At 44.6% G+C, this 18,192-nt stretch overlaps 1 protein-coding gene across 2 annotated transcripts in view; it reads left to right on the forward strand.

Moving 5' to 3' along the window:
* Positions 1–1,487: 1,487 nt before the first annotated feature.
* LOC102825695 (atrial natriuretic peptide receptor 3-like) overlaps positions 1,488–18,192 on the forward strand; it is a 123,955-nt gene continuing 107,250 nt past the window's right edge. Inside the window, exon 1 of one of the 2 annotated variants that reach the window (XM_006873506.1) lies at positions 1,488–2,697. In XM_006873506.1, the coding sequence (XP_006873568.1) occupies positions 1,941–2,697 (757 nt within the window). In that variant the 5' untranslated portion in view covers positions 1,488–1,940. The remainder of the gene's footprint in view (positions 2,698–18,192) is intronic. The other variant, XM_006873507.1, reaches the window with a different exon arrangement.

Below are 18,192 nucleotides of genomic sequence, written 5' to 3' on the forward strand. Positions count from 1 at the left end.
AACGCAGCGCCTGGGAGCCGCGGCTTCGGCTTAAGAGTAGCATTCGCGTTTCTGCCGGAAGAGGGCGTTGGTCTAAGACTATTAGAAATCCGTGCACACTGAAACCCAGTTAAATGAAAGAATATTTTAAAACATTTTCAATTTATTTTAGCTTGTGGGATTTTAGTGTCTGGATTCGTCCGTCCAATGTAACACGTTCACACTGCATATAACCTCAGTGTGTCACCACGTTCAGAGGCTCAAGTTCCATTGGGATCTGCCCTGCCGCGCCGTGGATTCCAGAGAGGCTCCTCTGGCCACAGGCTTTTCCGCGACCGTTTTCCTCCCAGTGGTAGGACTGGGTCTCTGAGGCAGGACCTTTCCTGGCGTCGTAGAGCCCTGAGGACAGTGTCTCGCGAGTCCCAGAGGAATGAGAAGCGATTGGATATCCGACCTTGTGAGTTGGAGTGGAGCTGTGCCCGCACCCACACCCACATTCAACTCTCCGAAGAACGTTTTAGGGAAGATGGTATCTTTATTTTGTTACCTGGTTTAGCAACCCAAATCGCGAGTATACCTTGGGGATGCCTTTCAAGCACTTCCAGGAGCCGAACAGCTCGCTCGCGGCCACGCCTTTGGGAACAAGTTTCGCTTTTCTGCACGCACTGCCTCAGCGGAGAGCCAGTGTGCTGGGACCCCGGGACCCCGGGACCCCGGGACCCCGGCCCCCTGTCACTCCAACGCTAAATCGCGCAAACGAAGTGAGGGGGCAGGCGCTGGTGTGCTTTTGTTTCGGGAGAGATGCGGAGTCTGTCCCTGCCAGCTGGGCGCCCGCGGCGGCCCAGGTTGGCGATCTAGTCGTCTGCACTGGACCTTTGGACTCTGCTTCCTGACCTTGGCGCCAGGAGACTGGGATGATCCGGCGTGTCTGGAGCAAACGTGGGCAGAGCGAGAAAGAGTCGGAGTGTCTGGAGCGAACATGGGCAGAGCGAGAAAGAGGTGAGAGCGAGCGGAATCTAAATCACCAATATCTAGAATCACTTCATCCCCAATTCTGTGAGTTTTTTTGCACGGTTGTGTATATGTGTGTGTATGGTAAGAGCAGTTCTTTACTTCCAAGTACGTTTTCTTTAGTAAGACCGAAAGCTGGAGAGTGGACTGCAGCGTGAGAGGCGATGGAGAGGTGGAGGATCACCAAAGTACGCGGTGTAGGGGGCTCCCATGGGTTCAGACGTGGGAGTCTGTGGCTTTAAGGAAAAGGCCAGAGCAGCCTGGGAGCGGGGCGTAAGAACGCGGGTGGGGTGAGGAGGGTAGGGGTGCGGGGAGGAGCAGTGATGTAAGAATGTTAATGAGAGGCTCCCCCAGCCCAGCCCCCACCCCTCCCCACCCCCAACACCCCACCCGTTGGAAATACAAGCCCGGCCTCGGCGCGCCATGTGTGGCAACACGCTCCGCAGCTGCCACGCTATTTAAACGCAGGTTATGGATCCAGGAACCGGCGCGAATCAATGAGATCAAACGCGAAGGAGATGCACCGTCAATTACAAGCACTTGGACAAGTCTAACTTTTTTTTTCTTTTACAAATACGCTTTCAAAAGCAATCTCAGGAACGCCCAAATAAGAAGCCACCTTTAAGCAAAATAGTATATATACAGGGAGGGAGAATATATATATATATTTACAATAAGTATATATTTAAAGATAGCAAAGGAGCACAGGTTTACACCCAGTGAAGTTTTTCTTCTTCTTCGTTTTTTCCCCTTCTTTTTCTTTTTTCAAACTACTGAGAGAAGGACGCTTCCTCTCTATCTTTTGGCAAGTTAGTGAGGGGGGAGTTTTGTTTTCTTAGAGCGCCCAAGGGGGCTCAGGGACACCGGAGAAGATTGGGGAGGTGTGCGGTAGGGTGGGTGAGGGGCAGAGGGTGAATCGGCTGCTGGGGCTGGCGCTTGCTGGCGGCACGATGCCGTCTCTGCTGGTGCTCACTTTCTCCGCGTGCGTCCTGCTCAGCTGGGCGGTGCTGGCCGGCAGTACGAGCGGCGGTGACGGCGGGGGCGCGGGCCCTGGCGCCGGGCGCCGGGAGGCTGAGGCGCTGTCGCCGCAGAAGATCGAGGTACTGGTGCTACTGCCCCTGGACGACACGTACCTGTTCTCCTTGGCCCGGGTGCGGCCCGCCATCGAGTACGCGCTGCGCAGCGTGGAAGGCAACGGGACCGGGCGGAGGTTGCTGCCGCCTGGCACCCGCTTCCAGGTAGCCTACGAGGACTCGGACTGTGGCAATCGTGCGCTCTTCAGCCTGGTAGACAGAGTGGCAGCGGCGCGGGGGTCCAAGCCGGACCTTATTTTGGGTCCCGTGTGCGAGTATGCGGCGGCGCCCGTGGCCCGGCTGGCGTCGCACTGGAACCTCCCCATGCTGTCGGCCGGGGCACTGGCCGCCGGCTTCCAGCAGAAGGACACGGAGTACTCGCACCTCACGCGCGTGGCGCCCGCCTATGCCAAGATGGGTGAGATGATGCTCGCCCTGTTCCGACACCACCAGTGGAGCCGCGCCGCGCTGGTCTACAGCGACGACAAGCTGGAGCGGAACTGCTACTTCACCCTCGAGGGGGTCCACGAGGTTTTTCATGAAGAGGGTTTGCACACGTCCGCCTACAATTTCGACGAGACCAAAGACTTGGACCTGGACGACATCGTGCGCTACATCCAGTCCAGCGAGCGAGGTGAGCAACAGTGCTCCCCAGACCCCGGCCCTAAGCCCTGGGCTTCTGGCGGATCTCCCCACACACCCGCGCTTCTTCGGCGGGCCTGCAGCCCTGCGCAGCGCGAACATCACAGGAGCGCGTGAGAGGGGGCGAGTCCTGGTTGCACGCTCTCTGGTTGGGACACCCTTTGTCTTCTCCCGTGGAAGTCCAGGAGAGCACATTTGAGGGTCCCTGGAGGTGTCGGAGGCTGGGGGTGGGGCGTCGGAGCTGCGTGTTCTCATGCGACAGGTGCTGTTAATACGTTTCCCCTTCAAGAGCATGGAACTGGCGGTTAGAGGCACACTCACAGCGCTGTGCTCAGTTTTAACCAGGGCTTGAAAACGTGCGGAGGCCAGTAGAACTTGCTACCAAGTTCCTGGCTTGAGGACGTCCCTTTTAGTGCTGTAGCGTCGGAGGACGAGTCTAGGGACACTTCATTAGCTGGTGTCCCCCTATTTCTCTGGCTGCTCTTTCCACAGATCCCTGGTTTCTTTTCAAGTCTCATTATATCGCCTGTCTCATTCCTCCCCATGGTCCCCACAGCCCCTCATAAATGAACTTCTGTGATTTCCACCGCAATTGCCTTGCTGAATTTGGAACTCGGAGGCACTGCGCGCTCTGCACTGCCGGCTCTAAAACGCTCCGAGCGCAGCTTTTATAGAACACGCGCTGCAGAAGCGGGGCGCCAAACCTCCTTTCTACGTGCCCCGCAAGCTGTTTCCTTGGGTATATGGGGGCCTGGAATAATTCTCAAGGTTGACCAAGAGCTCAAGACTAAAGTTGTTTTCTATGACTACGTGGAGCTGGAGAAGGGGTTGTCGTGGCCGTATAACCGCAAATCCCCAGTGTCACCGGTTTGCCTGTAGAGTAGATTGCGGGTGGATATTCCCAGCTCATGTAGTAACGTGGTTATTGGAGTGCGTAGGGGTTGGTGAGCACAAAGCTCCGGGAATCCCACCTCTGCTCCCCCTTGGCGCTAGCTCCCGTCTTGAATGCCAGTAGTGCAATGCTTGCTAGGCTCCTGCGTCCTGGGTCCCTCACGGGTAATGTCGCCGGGCTCGTCCCGTAGGGTGGCCGGCCACTCACCTTGGGGGACAGCATAACCGGAGGCCAGGGACCTCAGAGTGGGCAGAGGCGCCAGTAGGGGTGATACTGAGGCCACCCCTCCCCAATTTGACCACTTCGAAGGAACTCTGAGTGAACGCACTCCTTAGAGACGCGGAAGGCGTTAACTCTTGGGATGCTCAGCCAATTTTTGAGCGCTTCAATTCCAGGCTGTCTGCGCCCAAGCTTGCCAGCTAGGCAGGTGGGGCTCCAGCTTTACTGATTATGAAAAAGGGCATTTGTGTCCAGTGCCTGTGGACTCGCCATGCCCGGGCTAGGAGGCAAGGATTCCACATTTACTTCTGTCCTCACACCCGTTCCCAGGACACTGCAGCGCCTGAAAACTTGGGCTGTAGGGTCCTGGGAACCGGCTTCTTCTGCTCTTGGCTCTCAGGTAGGGAGTTGAAGATTCCCAAGGGCTGGCTGGGGGGCTAGGGATGTATCAGTCCTAAGCCCCCTATAGGCGAGATTAGCGGTTTGTTCACCCGTCTCTGCTGTAACAGCCCTGACGTATCCCTGACGTGGCCTAGGATTGGAGGTTGAAGACCATTGAACTCAGATAGCTACAGATCTTGGTCACTGAGTCCTTCAGTGGTGGCTGAGGTCAGAACCAGCGAGGGTGGCAGAGCCGTGGGGACCTTTGGGCTTTACAGAGCTTGGCTGCCTGGTGCTGCGGCTGCTGATTTAAAAAAAAAAAAAAAAAAAAAAATCAAGTCTGCTTGTTGTTAAGTGCCCTGTAGTCGGTTCAGGCTGGTGGGTTTGAACCACCGACCTTGTGACTAGCAGTCCATACTTATCCTAAAGCACCACACCAGGACTCCCACAAGTGTGGTAGATATTTTCAAGACTTTTTGCTTTCCAGCCCCCGCCACCACCACCTCAAGTTTGGATTTGGTGGTGATGGTTTCTCAGCTGACCTGTGTATTTGACAAGGTACAGTGCTTACTCTAAAATATATTTCCAATAGTAACTTGGTGGAAGTTCAGAAATATGAAACAAAATCGTTTTTCCCCTAAGCAGCTGTGTTCTTTTTTCTTTTTTCCTTAACCACTGAAATGCCTTACTTTTAGGGTAGAAGGTGGTTTGATAATTACACTCTCAAGGGCTCTTTTACAAATGTATGGAGTCACCCATAGCTCCTCATAAGCAGTTTCTGTGTTAAAGAAAACCCAGTGGAGTGCTGCAAATAGAGTGCTTGGCCTGGCTAGGTTCAGCAACTTTGTAGACTGCTACTAAACTTCTTAAGTCCAGGCTCCTCCCATTAACTGGGGATGGTAGAACCCCCACATCTTTGGAATGCTGGGAGGATTAAATGAGCTAACACAAGGAATGTACTGAAACCATGACAGATGCATACTGTGCTATCTGTGTCAATGAGTCAATTCTAACTCATATAGTCACTTCATGTGACAAAGAACTGCCTCAAGGATTTCCTAGGCTGTAATCCTGGTGTGGGTTAATGCACCAGACTGCTAAATCTTTTGAACTGCAAGGTTGGCGGTTCAAGCTCACTAGCTGCTTCTTGGAAACCCTATATAGGGTCGCTATGGGTCGGAATTGACCCGACGGCACTTAACAACAACAATCTTTTATAGGCGTCTTGGTGTGGTGCTGTGAGTTAATGCACTGGACTGCAGAGTCGGTTTGAATCACAAGGTCGGTGGTTCAAACTCACCAGCTGCTCCTTGGAAACCCTATACAAGGTCGCTATGGGTTGGAACCAACTGACAGCACTTCACAATAATCCTTTATAGGAGCAGATCTCCAGGTCTTTCTCCTGCAGATCAGCTGGATGGGACTGAACTTCCAAACTCTCAGCAGTGGAGAATGTTTAACAACCAAGGCTTCTTACATGTATAACATCATCTTTGCCCAGACGGTGATGCCACACCGTAGAGGAAGAACTGTGGACTGAGAGACAGATAGATATGTCTGGGTATGGTATCTCCACACAGCTGTGTGATTGTGAATACCACGCAACTTCTCTGAGGCTGAGTTTCTTCCTTTGAGGTCTTTCCAGAGGCAGACTGCTGTGGAATGATGGTTGATGGATTTGAACTTCTGACTTTTTGGTTAACAGTGGAGCTCTCAGGGCTGGTTCTCATGTCTTAAAAACTCACTGCTCTCAAGTCAATTCTGACTTTTAGCCACCCTGTCTAGGGTTTCTGAGGCTGTAAATCTTTCTCCCAAGGAGCCACTGGTGGGTTTGAATACTGATGTTGCCGTTAGCAGGCTACTGCCTATCCTGTAAGCATCTTTAGCCAAGGTATAAACTTTAAAAACCTAGCCATTGCCATTGAGTCGATTGTAACTCACAGGCAATATCCGACTCCTAATGATCTTATAGGACTGTCCTATAGAGTTTCTGAGGCTGTAATCTTCACGGGAGCAGACTGTTAACGTCTTTCTCCCATGGTGCCTGGTGGTGGGTTTGAACCTCTGATCTTTCAGTTAGAAGTTGAGAACTTAACCACTATGTTACCAGGCCTCCTTTGTTGGTGGTTGGTTGTATGCTGTTGATCCAATTTCAACTCATAATGACCCTGTATAGGGTTTTGGTGGCTATAAATCTTTATAGGAATGGAAAGCCTACTCTTTCTCTTGTGGACTGATTGGTGGATTTGAACTGCTGACTTTTGGTTAGCAGTCCAACTATGCTACCAGAGCTCCCTAAGGCTCCCTTGTTATTATTATTAATGTTAAGTACCGTGGAGTCAGTCATAGTGACCCTGTACAGGGTTTCCGAGGCTGCAAATTTTTACGCAGACAGAAAGCCTCATCTTTCTCCCGCAGAACAGCTGATAGTTTCGAACTGCTGACCTTGAGGTTAGCTGCCTGATTCGTAACCACTTCACCACTAGGATCCTTAGGGCTCCTTTAGCCCGTGTATGGTTATGTGGTGGTTATGTGCTGTGGAGTCAGAAGTAACTCATAGCGACCCTGTACAGGGTTTCCAAGGGTGTAAATCTTTATGGAAGCAGAAAGCTTTATCTTTCTCCAGCGGAACAGCTGGTAGTCTCAAACTGCTGACCTTGCGGTTCACAGCCCGATTCGTAATCACTATGCTACCAGAGCTCCTGTTAGCCCATGTCTAGCATCACTTAAATACAAATACCTGAATGTGTGTGTGTTAAATCATCATCTTTATTTCAAAGCCATCTACTTTATCCTTGGATAAATGCTGTGCTTTTGGTCACAAATGGTTGATTATTCTGAGGTGTGAGTACCACATTAGTTAAGTTTCCCCTGATGAAACTGTCTGCTGTTTGGATGAATTGAGCCATGGGGGTGAGCTCATTTCCAGACCTGAAGGGTGATTAAGGACAATAGTCTTGGGGGTGTCCCCAGTCTCTATCAGACTGTAAACCTGGTCCTTTTTTTTTTTTTTTTTTTCAAGTAATAAAGTCAGTATAATATGATATAGTTGGTTGTACACCTTATAAGATGCAAAACTAGAGGTATTCTACACACAAATGTTTAACATGAATAACTGTAGTTTTATTTCATTAGTTAGTACTATGTCATTAATCTGGGTTTGGAGTTCTGGTATGGCACTGTGAGTTTATGCACTGGACTGCAAAGTTGGGTTGAACCGCAAGGTTGGCAGTTGAAGCTCACCAGCTGCTCCTTGGAAACCCTACATAGGGTCACACAAACTCGACGGCACTTAACAACAACAATAATGTGGGCCTGTACAACAAATGTGGACAAAACAGTACTTAACCATTTATTTTTAGAATTGTTATTAAATGCTGTTGAGTCAGTTCCGACTCACAGCATCCCTGTACAGGGTTTCCCTGTGGTTTGCAGTCCTACAGAGTCACCCCAGGGCTCCAGTTTTCTATGTACTTTTAAATCATCCCCCAATTCTCTAGGGTCAGCCTCCAGAGCTGCTTGAGTTTGGTTGTTTTCTAGGCATACTGCACTGCTATCACTCTTTACTTTTCATGAGCATCACTTCTCTGGGCTGTGTTTCAGGTAAGGCTCCCTAACTTCATGTTTCTTGGCTTGTGTCCATGGTTTAGTGGTGCACATCCTCTAGGAGAATTTGGAGAAAGGATGGATGAAGGCTACATTTTGAAACTTTTCCATTTGGAAGATTTTTTCCCATCCAGCCCATATGCATAAATACATAGTTCTGTACTGGAAGTTAAGGAGCTCTGGTAGTGTAGTGGTTATGAATGGGGCTGTGAACAACAAGGTCAGCAGTTTGAAACTACCAGCTGTCCCATGGGAGAAAGATGAGGCTTTTTGCTCCCGTAAAGATTTACAGCCTCAGAAACCCTGTACAGGGTTGCTTTGGGTCAGAACCGACTCCACAGCACATAACAACAACAACAACAACATACTGGCAGTTATTTTCTCTCCAAAATTTAAGTCATAGTTCCAGTGCCATTTAATTTTCAGTGCTGTTGTTAGGAAACTTGAACTGATTAGAAGTCTTGACTAGTTTTGTTTTTTCTTTTCTTTCCTTCTTCTTTTTACCCCAGGAAGTTTCTTTCAACTCCCAATGTTTTAAATGTTCTACTCGGAGTTTGACAATTTTATTTCTTTTATTTTTCTCTGTTCTTTCTTTTTAAAATTGGTTTTCTTTGGATGTTAGATATCATGAAATGATCCTGTATCTTTCGTATCCCTTTTTGGTCCTCTGTGTTTTAAAAAAATTATCTTCTTGGCTAGTTCTTAGACCATTTCTGTTTTTTGGTCTTTTTGTAACAGTTTTATTGAGATATAATTCACATACAATTCCTCCATAGCAAGTATAATTCAGTGGTATTTACTATGTTCCCTGAATTATATAACAAGAACCTCAGTCAATTTTAGAAGTTAAAAAAAAATTTTTTTTTAAACTTTCTATTGTGAGTTAAGATTTTCAGACAAGATCATCAGCTTTACATTCAACAAATTATGTACTTTGTTTCATCTCAATGATTACAATCCCCTCCCTGCAACAACAGTAATCCTACTTCCTTTCTTTTACTCTCCATTTACATCTTATATTTCACAAACGAGCATAGCAAAAAATTTTATGGGCATATACAAACAAAAAAATATATATTCATTTAAATGTCCAAAGGGCACATTATGCAAGCCAGCCTCCTGCCCTCAGGCACACAGTCTTACTGAGAGCCCACAGCTGCCTCTGCCACCAACTCTGATGTCACTGCTTTTTTAGGTAGGGATCTCACACTCTGCTCATGCTTGTCTTTCTTGATGGTCCTGGGATCATCTGTTCCTGAAACAAAAGACTATCTGCTTCCCCCTTTAACACATCTTATACAGTTACAGTTGTGACAATCACAATTAATCGTGCTAACAATTACTCACAATTGAATCATAAAATCCTATCACCGTCGTCCCTCATTCCTTCTCACCAGATCCATCTGGAAAAGAAGAAAACTATTCAGTGAGGATTCTACTTTAACCCCAGCCTTCTGAAACTTAATGTTGTTGTTGTTTTGTGCCGTGGAGTTGATTCCGACTCATAGCGACCCTGCACATGGTTTCCGAGGCTGTTACACTCATGAAAGTTTGTAAGCCAGCCACTTCATGCCTTTGTTGTTGATTTTGTTAGGTGTCATCGAGTCGGTATTGACTCATAGCGATACTATACACACCAGAACAAAACACTGCCTAGTCTTGTGCCAACCTCACAATTGTTGCTGTGTTTGAGCCCATTGATGCTGCCACTGTGCCAATCCATCTCATTGGGGTGGTCTTCCTCTTTGTCCTACCCTCCACTCTCCCAAACATGATATCCTTCTCCAAGGTTTAGGAGATGAAATCTGGCCATCCTGGCTTCCAAGGGGCATTCTGGTTGTCCTTCTTTCAACACAGATTGCTTTGTTCTTTTGGCAGTCAATGGTACTTTTAATATTCTCTTCCAACGCCATGACTCAAACAGATCAATTCTTCTACAGTCTTCCTTTCTCACTGTCCAACTTTTACATGTGTATGAAGTTATTGAAAATACCATGGCTTAGGTCATGTGTACCTTAGTACTCAAATGGACATCTTTGCTCTTGAACACTGTAAAGAGGTCTTGTGCAACAGATTTGCCTAATGCAATACGTCATTTGATTTCTTGACTGCTGCTTCCATGAGTGTTGATTGTTGATTTGAGCAAAATGAAGTCTTTTGACAACTTCATTCTTTACTCCATTTATATGTATACTGTTTATTGCTCCAGTGGTGAGGATTTTTGTTTTCTTTACATAGAGTTGTAGTCCATAATGAAGGTTGTGGTCTTCGATTTTCAGCAATAAGTATTTTAAGTCCCCTTCACTTTCAGCAAGCAATGTTGTATCATTTGCATATCACAGGTTATTAATGAGTCTTCTTCCTCCAATCCTGATGCCATGTTTTTCTTCATATAATCCAGCTTCTCAAATTATTTGCTCAGCATACAGATTGAATAAGTATGGTGAAAGAATACAACCCTGGCACACACCTTTCCTAATTTTAAATCTTGTTCTGTTCAAACAACTTCCTCTTGGTCTATGTACAGGTTCCTCATGAGCACAATTAAGTGTCCTGGAATACTCATACTTCGCAATGTTGTCCATAGCTTGTCATGAGCCACACAATCATAAGCCTTTGAATAGTCAATAAAGCAGGTAAACATCTTCCTGGTATTGTCTGCTTTCAGCCAAGATCCATCTGATGTCAGCAATGATATTCCTTGTTTCACATCCTCTTTTGAATCCGGCTTGAGCCTCTGTAAGTTCTCTGTCAATATATGGTTACAGAAGTTTTTGTATATCTTTAGAAAAATTTTACTTGCATGCAATATTAATGATATTGTCTGATATTTCCACATTCCATTGGACCATCTATCTTTGGAATGGGTACAAATATGGATCTCTTCTGGTCAGTTGGCCAGATAGTTGTCTTCAAAATTTCTTGGCCTAGATGAGTGAGTGCCTCCCTTGCTGCATCCATTTGTTGGAAGATTTGAATTTGTATTCTATCAATTTCTGGTGCTTTGTTCTTTGCCAATGCCTTCAAAGCACCTTGACCTTCTTCCTTCAGTATCATCAGCTTCTGATCATATATTATCTCTTGAAATGGTTGAATATTGACCATATTTTTGCTAGAGTGATTGTGAGTATTTCGTCCATTTTTTCAGATGCTTTCTACATCATTTAATATTTTGTCCATAGAATCCTTCAATACTGCCAGTTGAGGCTTAGATTTTTAATTCAGTTCCCTCAGCTTGAGAAATGCTGAGCATCTTACATCTTCCCTTTTGGTTTTCAAACTCCAGGTCTTTGCACATTTCGTTATAATATTTGACTTTGTCTTCTTGAGCTGTCCTTTGAAATTTTCTGTTTAGCTCTTTGTAGCCCCCCGTTTTTGATAGTCAATGCTTAGAACATTTCAAAAATGACTGAATTCTGATTTTATATCTGCTATCCTTCCTACTTCCTGGACACAGTGTATTTATCTTATGCAGTGACTCTCCCAACCTCCCCCCGCCTCCACCACACACACTTTCTGTTCTAAGTTTGGACTTAAATGGAAGCTGGATGCAGGAGTCAGATGGAGCAAATGATAATTTTATCATTTAACTCAATTAATAGTCCTTGTGTGGCACAAACACTCAACTGTTGTTGTTAAGTGCCCTCGAGTCAGTTCTGACTCTAGTGACCCTTTATTAAGGAATGGTTACAAATCTGGCTGCTAATCTGACGGCCAGCAGTTTGAAACTACCAGCTGTTCTGTGGGAGAAAGATGAGGCTTTCTGCTCCCGTAAAGATTTGCAACCTCGGAAACCCTGTGCCTATACAGGGTTGCTATGAGTCGGAACTGACTCCATGGCATGTAACAACAACAATAACTAGGAGCAGCTGTTGAGTTTTAACTATTAACTTTATGATTAACTGTCCAATGCTGATTCTACATCACTTACTAACCAAAAAGTTGGTGATTCAAACCCATGCAGAGGTTCCTCTGAAAACAGGCTTAGATATCTGCTTCTGAACCATCAGCGTCTTGAAAATGCTATGGAGCAATTCCACCCCGCACACATGGGGTCACTCATGAGTCAGAATCAACTCAGCAACAACTCACAACAATGTCATTTTATAATTGATAATACCAGAGATCATGAATTTAGATCGGGAGCCAAAAGAGCCTGCTTGCTATGTAACTTTGCTTCAGAATTCAGCAGAATCATTAATCACGTTTCAGGTAGCCTCCACTTACAGGAGAAGTTATGGGATGGTGGAGCATAACATGTAAAGTCACATGTTCATTGGCAAGGAGAAGGAAACAGAACGGGATGAATTCAAGTCTGTCCAGAAACTTAAAATTCACCACCGTATCCTGTTTTAGAAGTTTGACAATTTGGTCCCTAATTAATATTTATATGTTGTTACTGTGTGCAGTGAGCTGATTCGGACTCACTGTCACTGTGACTTTACAGGACAGAGTCAAACTGCCCCATATGATCTCCTAGGGGAGCTCTGGTGGCACTGTGGGATAATATGTATTGGACTATTAACCTCAAGATCTGCGGTTCACCCTACTAACTGCACCTTAGGAGAAAGATAAGGCTGTCTGCTCTCATAAAGGTCTACAGTCTCATAAACCATATATAGATAGAGTCGCTATGAGTGGGAATTATCTTGGTGGCAGTGGATGTGGTTTTAAGAAATCTTTTCCGGAGCAGGACTTTCCCCTGCAGAACCGTGGGTGTGTTGGACCACCAGCCTTTTAATGAGCAGTTGAGCACTTAGCCATTGTGCGGGCCGAGCTCCTTAATATCTCTATATAATAAACTGCTAATTGGCCTCCTTGTGAACACTTGCAGGATTAGCTGATGCTCTCTCTCCTGGTCTAAACCACACTGATTGTTGGTGAGCATTGGCGGCAGATGGGCTGCCCTGAGGGTATTCCCACACATTTCTCACACTTCTCTGGATACTTTCCCGAATTGTGCCTGCATCTATGTTGGTTGTACTCATTATTATATTTATGAAATTTGATTAGTTACTATGTAAACCAAGGAAACAGAACTAAGAAGACAAAGTCATTTTGATGAAAACTATTTTAAACTATTTGATAAATTGTATAAAGACGAATTATTGAAAATACTTGCTATTGAATTAGGCATGAACGAGACAACCGTGAAGGGCTGCAGAACATTTAAAAAATGTGTACTCTGATCTCTTTGCTCTTGTCTCAAAACTATTTGTCCCTATTTAAACTAAAACTAGATGATAAATGTACATTTTGGGTTTGATTTATTCATTTATATTAATATCCCACCTTTGGATTTAGAAGTAATGGTTTCCTTTTGAGAACTAAGTCACATATCTACACAAAATGGATGAAATAATCCAGTCAGCTCAGATAGATATGAGATATAGCTCTTTGTCACTTTACTCAGTTTGAGCAGATATAACAACATATAAATATTAATTAGAGGCCAAATTGTTAAACATCCAATGAAGGATGCATCCATCAGAAGGGGTTCTTGTTGGTGTTGATGGGAATGAAAGGAAGAGATTGGCCAGGAATGTGAAATAGAACGAGAAATCCTTTCTTGATGGCTCCACTCTTGAAATTCCATATTCTTCAAAGTTCTTCAACTCCAGTTGTTTGGCTATTCTAAGCTGGCTCTTTTTTCACCTAAGGGGCTAGAGTAAACACAGCTAAAACAAGAGTCTAAGTAATAAATGACCAGTTAGGAGTTTATTCTAAAGCTTTCTTACTAAGGCATTTTAGGATTGATCCCTAATATGCAATTGCTCGTCTATATACAAACAATACCTGCTCTTGGAGGTAGAAATTTTCTGTAGTTTTATATTGTTTCCAAAACTTCTTCTCCAAAGCTTTTACTCTGTACACCAAGCCCTTTTGTAGTAAGAAATGTCAAACTCATGATCTAGCACTCTGAAATAGTGTGTGCGGTAAACTAATATCAACAAGAGCTGAGTCTTGCACGCAGGTTACCAAAGCAGCTTTGGCAGAGCCCAAGTTTGTTTTACGTCTTTCAGCACTCATGCTTTTACAAAGAACATACACATCTCAGACACTAGCATGTGGCGTGATCATGTGTTTACAGCACCTAGGCCGCTCGGTGTCTGTCCTCTGCTTAGCTCATGCAGAAAAATAGTGACCCCGTCACGGCTAGTAAACAGAGACACGCGCCTTATCGGTTTGGATATCAACAGTGTTCTAGTTAAACCTGAGAATAGGCCAAATTCTTGCTTTCCTCCAGCTCTTATGAGCAGGCAACAATATTCTGGAGCTCTTAATGTGTTGCTGTCTGACAGATTCCAATTTACAGTAACCCTATAGTGAGTGGACGACCATGTCTTCCTCCCAATGGGCAGCTGGTGGGTTCAAACAGCCAATCATTTGGTTAACAGTGACCATTTTATCCACTGCATCACCAGGGCTCCTTTGACTTGCTGTCACTTAAATCCATCAATGTGGCTATAAACTGACAGGACATGGGGAGAGGGACCTTGTTAACTATTTCCCGTATGTGTGAAGACAGCTTGGAAAGACTGTTTCAGCAATCAGACAACAGAAAAGCCGTAGCTTTTTTCATTGCCAAGTGAATTCCTCCCTATAGCTATTCAGTTTGCTTTTTCAGGAAAATGAATTTACCATTCCATTAAATATAAGAAAGGTTTATACTCTTCACTGTCACACATTGGGCAAATCTGGACTGCGAACCACAAGTCGGCAGTTCAAACCCACCAGCTGTTCCTTAGAAACCTTATACAGTGTCACTATCAGTCAGAATGGACTCAATGGCACGTCACAACAACAACAGTGAGAATTCAGTGGTTCGAGCCCACTAGCCGCACTTTGGGAGAAAAATGAGGCAGCCCACTTCTATCAAGATTTATAGCCTTTTTACTTTTTTCATGTACTTAATGGGACACAATGTATATTCATTTTCCCAGACCATTGGGAACTTTTCCGCAAAAGAAAAAAAAAAAAAAAGGAAGAGAAAAAGAGGAGAGATAAAAAGATTTGGGAATGGAGAGTGATAATGATTGTATAATTGGGGGAGTGTAGCTGGTGTGGCTGAATTGTACACGTGGAAAAGGTTGAAGTGGCAAATACTCTGTTGTATACGTATGAAGTCCTGGTGTGGCACTGTGGGTTTATGCACCAGACTGCAAAGCCGTTTGAACTACAGGGTCAGTGGTTCAAGCTCACCAGTTGCTCCTCGGAAACCCTATACAGGGTTGCCATGGACGGAACTGACTTGATGGCACTTAACAATAACAACAACGTATGTATGGTGGTTATGTGCCGTGGAGTCGGTTTTGACTCATTGCGACCCTGAATAGGGTTTCTGAAGCTGTAAATATTTATGGAAGCAGAAAGCCTCATCTTTTCCCCATTGAATGGCTGGTAGTTTTGAACTGCTGACTTTGAGGTTAGCAGCCTGACTTGTAACCACTATGCTATAACCAATACGTTTTTTTATTTTTTACAAATTAAAAAAAAAATTAAAAAAGATTTATAGCCTTGGAAACCCTAAGGGACAGTTATACTCTGTCCTATGTTGTTGTTGTTGTTAGGTACCATCGAGACGGTACTGACCCATAGCAGCCTTATGCACAGCAGAACGAAACACTGCCTGATCCTGGGCCAACCTCATTACTGTTGCCACGCTTGAGTCTATTGAAGCTGCCACTTGGCCAATCCATCTTGTTGGGGGTCTTCCTCTTTTTCTCTGACCCTCCACATTACCATTATCCTTCTCTAGTGACTGGTCCCTCCTGACAATATGTCCGAAGTATGAGAGACGAGGTTTGGCCATCTTGGCCTCCAAGGAGCGCTCTGGCTGCACTTCTTCCAAAAATGGATCTATTGGTTCTTGTGGCAGCCCATGGCACTTTTAGTATTCTCCTCCAACACCACAACTCAAAAGCATCAATTCTTCTACGGTCTTTCTTATTCAATGTCCAGCTTTCACATGCATATGAGGTTATTGAAAACACCATGGCTTGGGTCAGGCGCACCTTAGTCCTCAAGCAGACATCTTTGCTCTTCAACACTTTAAAAAGGTCTTGTGCAACAGATTTGCCCAATGCAATACCTCGTTTGATTTTTTGACTGCTGCTTCCCTGAGTGTAGATAGTTGATCCAAGAAAAACGAAGTCCTTGACAACTTCAATCTTTTCTATAAACTGGAATTGGCTTTACAATAGTGGTTTTAGTTTTATACACAGCCAAAGACTTCATTTCACCAATTTCTGCTCTTACAGTTCAGTTACCTTGGTTATATTATTCAGGTTGTACTTAAAGTATTTTTTTAAACAAAATTTGTTTTGAAAGTTTGCTTTTGAAAAAGATACAAAAAAGTTCAAAGTCCACCTCCCAGTTTTTGCTGACTATCAAAACTTTAAAAACGTATGTAACCTTCAGGCAGATTTTGACCTATTGTTAACATTTGATTACATTTGTTTATCATTTTCAACCTCATCTCCTCTCTTTTCCCTTCTTTTCTCTCTCTCTCTCCACACACACATTTATATAAGTGTACAAATATATGAATTATAACTATGCACACACATACACATTATTATTGTTTTATAAAACCATTTGAGAGTAAGTTGCCAGCAGTATGTCCCTTTACCACTAAATCCTGAAGTGTACATTTGTAAGCACAAGGGCATTCATTTACACAACCACAGTATAAATATGACAAACACCAATTTTAATACAAATACAATGCTATTATGTAATTTACAGACCTTATTCATATTTTGGAGTCCTGGTGTGGCGCTTCAGGATAATGTACTAGTCTGCAAGGTCGGTTTGAACTGCAAGTTCAGTGATTCAAGCTCACCAGTTGCTCCTCAGAAACTCTATACAGGGTTGCTATGAGTCAGAACTGATTCAAAGGCACTTAACAATAACATTAAAATGTTACCAGTGGTCAATAATGCCCTTTATAGCAAAGTTTTTTTTTTTTTTTTTTTTTAAGTCTAGGGTCCAGGTCCAATCCAGGACCACACATTGCATTGAGTTTTCTGTCCATTTGATTTTGTTTAGTTTGGAATCGTTCCTCCATTTGTCTTGTTTTTTCATGAGCTTGACATTTTAATATGTTGCTGCTACTTCTGCATGACATCGAGTAGGTTCTAAGTAATTATTGTTGTTATTAATTGCTGGTGCCTTAGTTCTGACTCATAGTGACTCTGTATAAGTTTCTGAGGAGTGTCTGGTGAGTTTGAACTGCTTACCTTGTAGTTCAAACTGACCTTTATGTCCAGTGCGTTATCCTGCAGTGCCACTGCTGCTTGCCATCGAGTGGGTTCCCATTCATAGTGACCCTTAATAGGGTTTCTGAGACTGTTAGTCATTAGTAGAGCAGAAAGCCTCATTTTTCTCCCACCAAGGAGCTTTCAGATTAGAACTGCTGACCTTGTGGTTAGCAGACTAATGCATAACCCACTACTTGAAGCTAGCAGGGCTCCTTTTTAAGGTCTATTATTTTACAGACTGTCTCTTGATTATAAGGAACCCTGGTAGGGTAGTGGGTTATGCATTGGACTGCTAACCACAAGGTCAGCAGTTGGAATTTAGCAGCTGCTCCATGGGAGAAAGAGGAGGCTTTCTGCGCCCCTTAAAATTTACAGCTTTGGAAGCACTATACAGGGTCGCTCTGAGTTGGAACTGACTCTACGGCACACCACCATCTTAATCTCCTGATTTGGATTGGTCTCTGCTTACTCATGATTAGATTCAGGTGAGTCACGTGGACGTTCTGGCCGTTAGTTGTCGGAGGCTCGTTTTTCCCACCATTTGCAGTGTTGATTTACATCAGTCTGCTATGGTGGTCCACTAGGTTTCTCCATTGTAAAGATTTCTCTGTTATTATTAAGTCCACCACTCATCTGTCAGTTTGTCCCACTGTGGTGGCTTGCATGTTACCGTAATGCTGGAAGCTATGTCATTGGTATTTCTAAAGCCAGGTCATTCATGGTGGACAGATTTCAGTGGAACTTCTAGACTAACATAGACTAAGAAGAAGAAAAATCAGCTACGGAAAACCTCATGAATACCAACAGAATATTTTCTGATGGATCAGGGAGTGTTTTGTTCTGTTGTTCAGAGGGTCACTATAAGTCGGAACCAACTTGACGGCACCTAACAAGTAATAAGTACAGAACCCAAAGAGTTAAGGGCTCAGCTGCTTATGGAAAAGCCAGAAGTTTGAACCTACTCAGTGGCTCATGGGAGAAGGGCATGGCAATCAGCTCCCATAAAGATTTTAGCCTAGAAAACCCTATTGGGCTGTTGTACTCTGTTATGTGATGTCACTATGGTTAATAAAGACTGAAGGGCACCTAACAACCACACAGTTAATACATCATTTTTGAGGCAATA

Source organism: Chrysochloris asiatica, unplaced genomic scaffold, assembly GCF_000296735.1.
Source record: "Chrysochloris asiatica unplaced genomic scaffold, ChrAsi1.0 scaffold00243, whole genome shotgun sequence".
NCBI lineage: Eukaryota > Metazoa > Chordata > Mammalia > Afrosoricida > Chrysochloridae > Chrysochloris > Chrysochloris asiatica.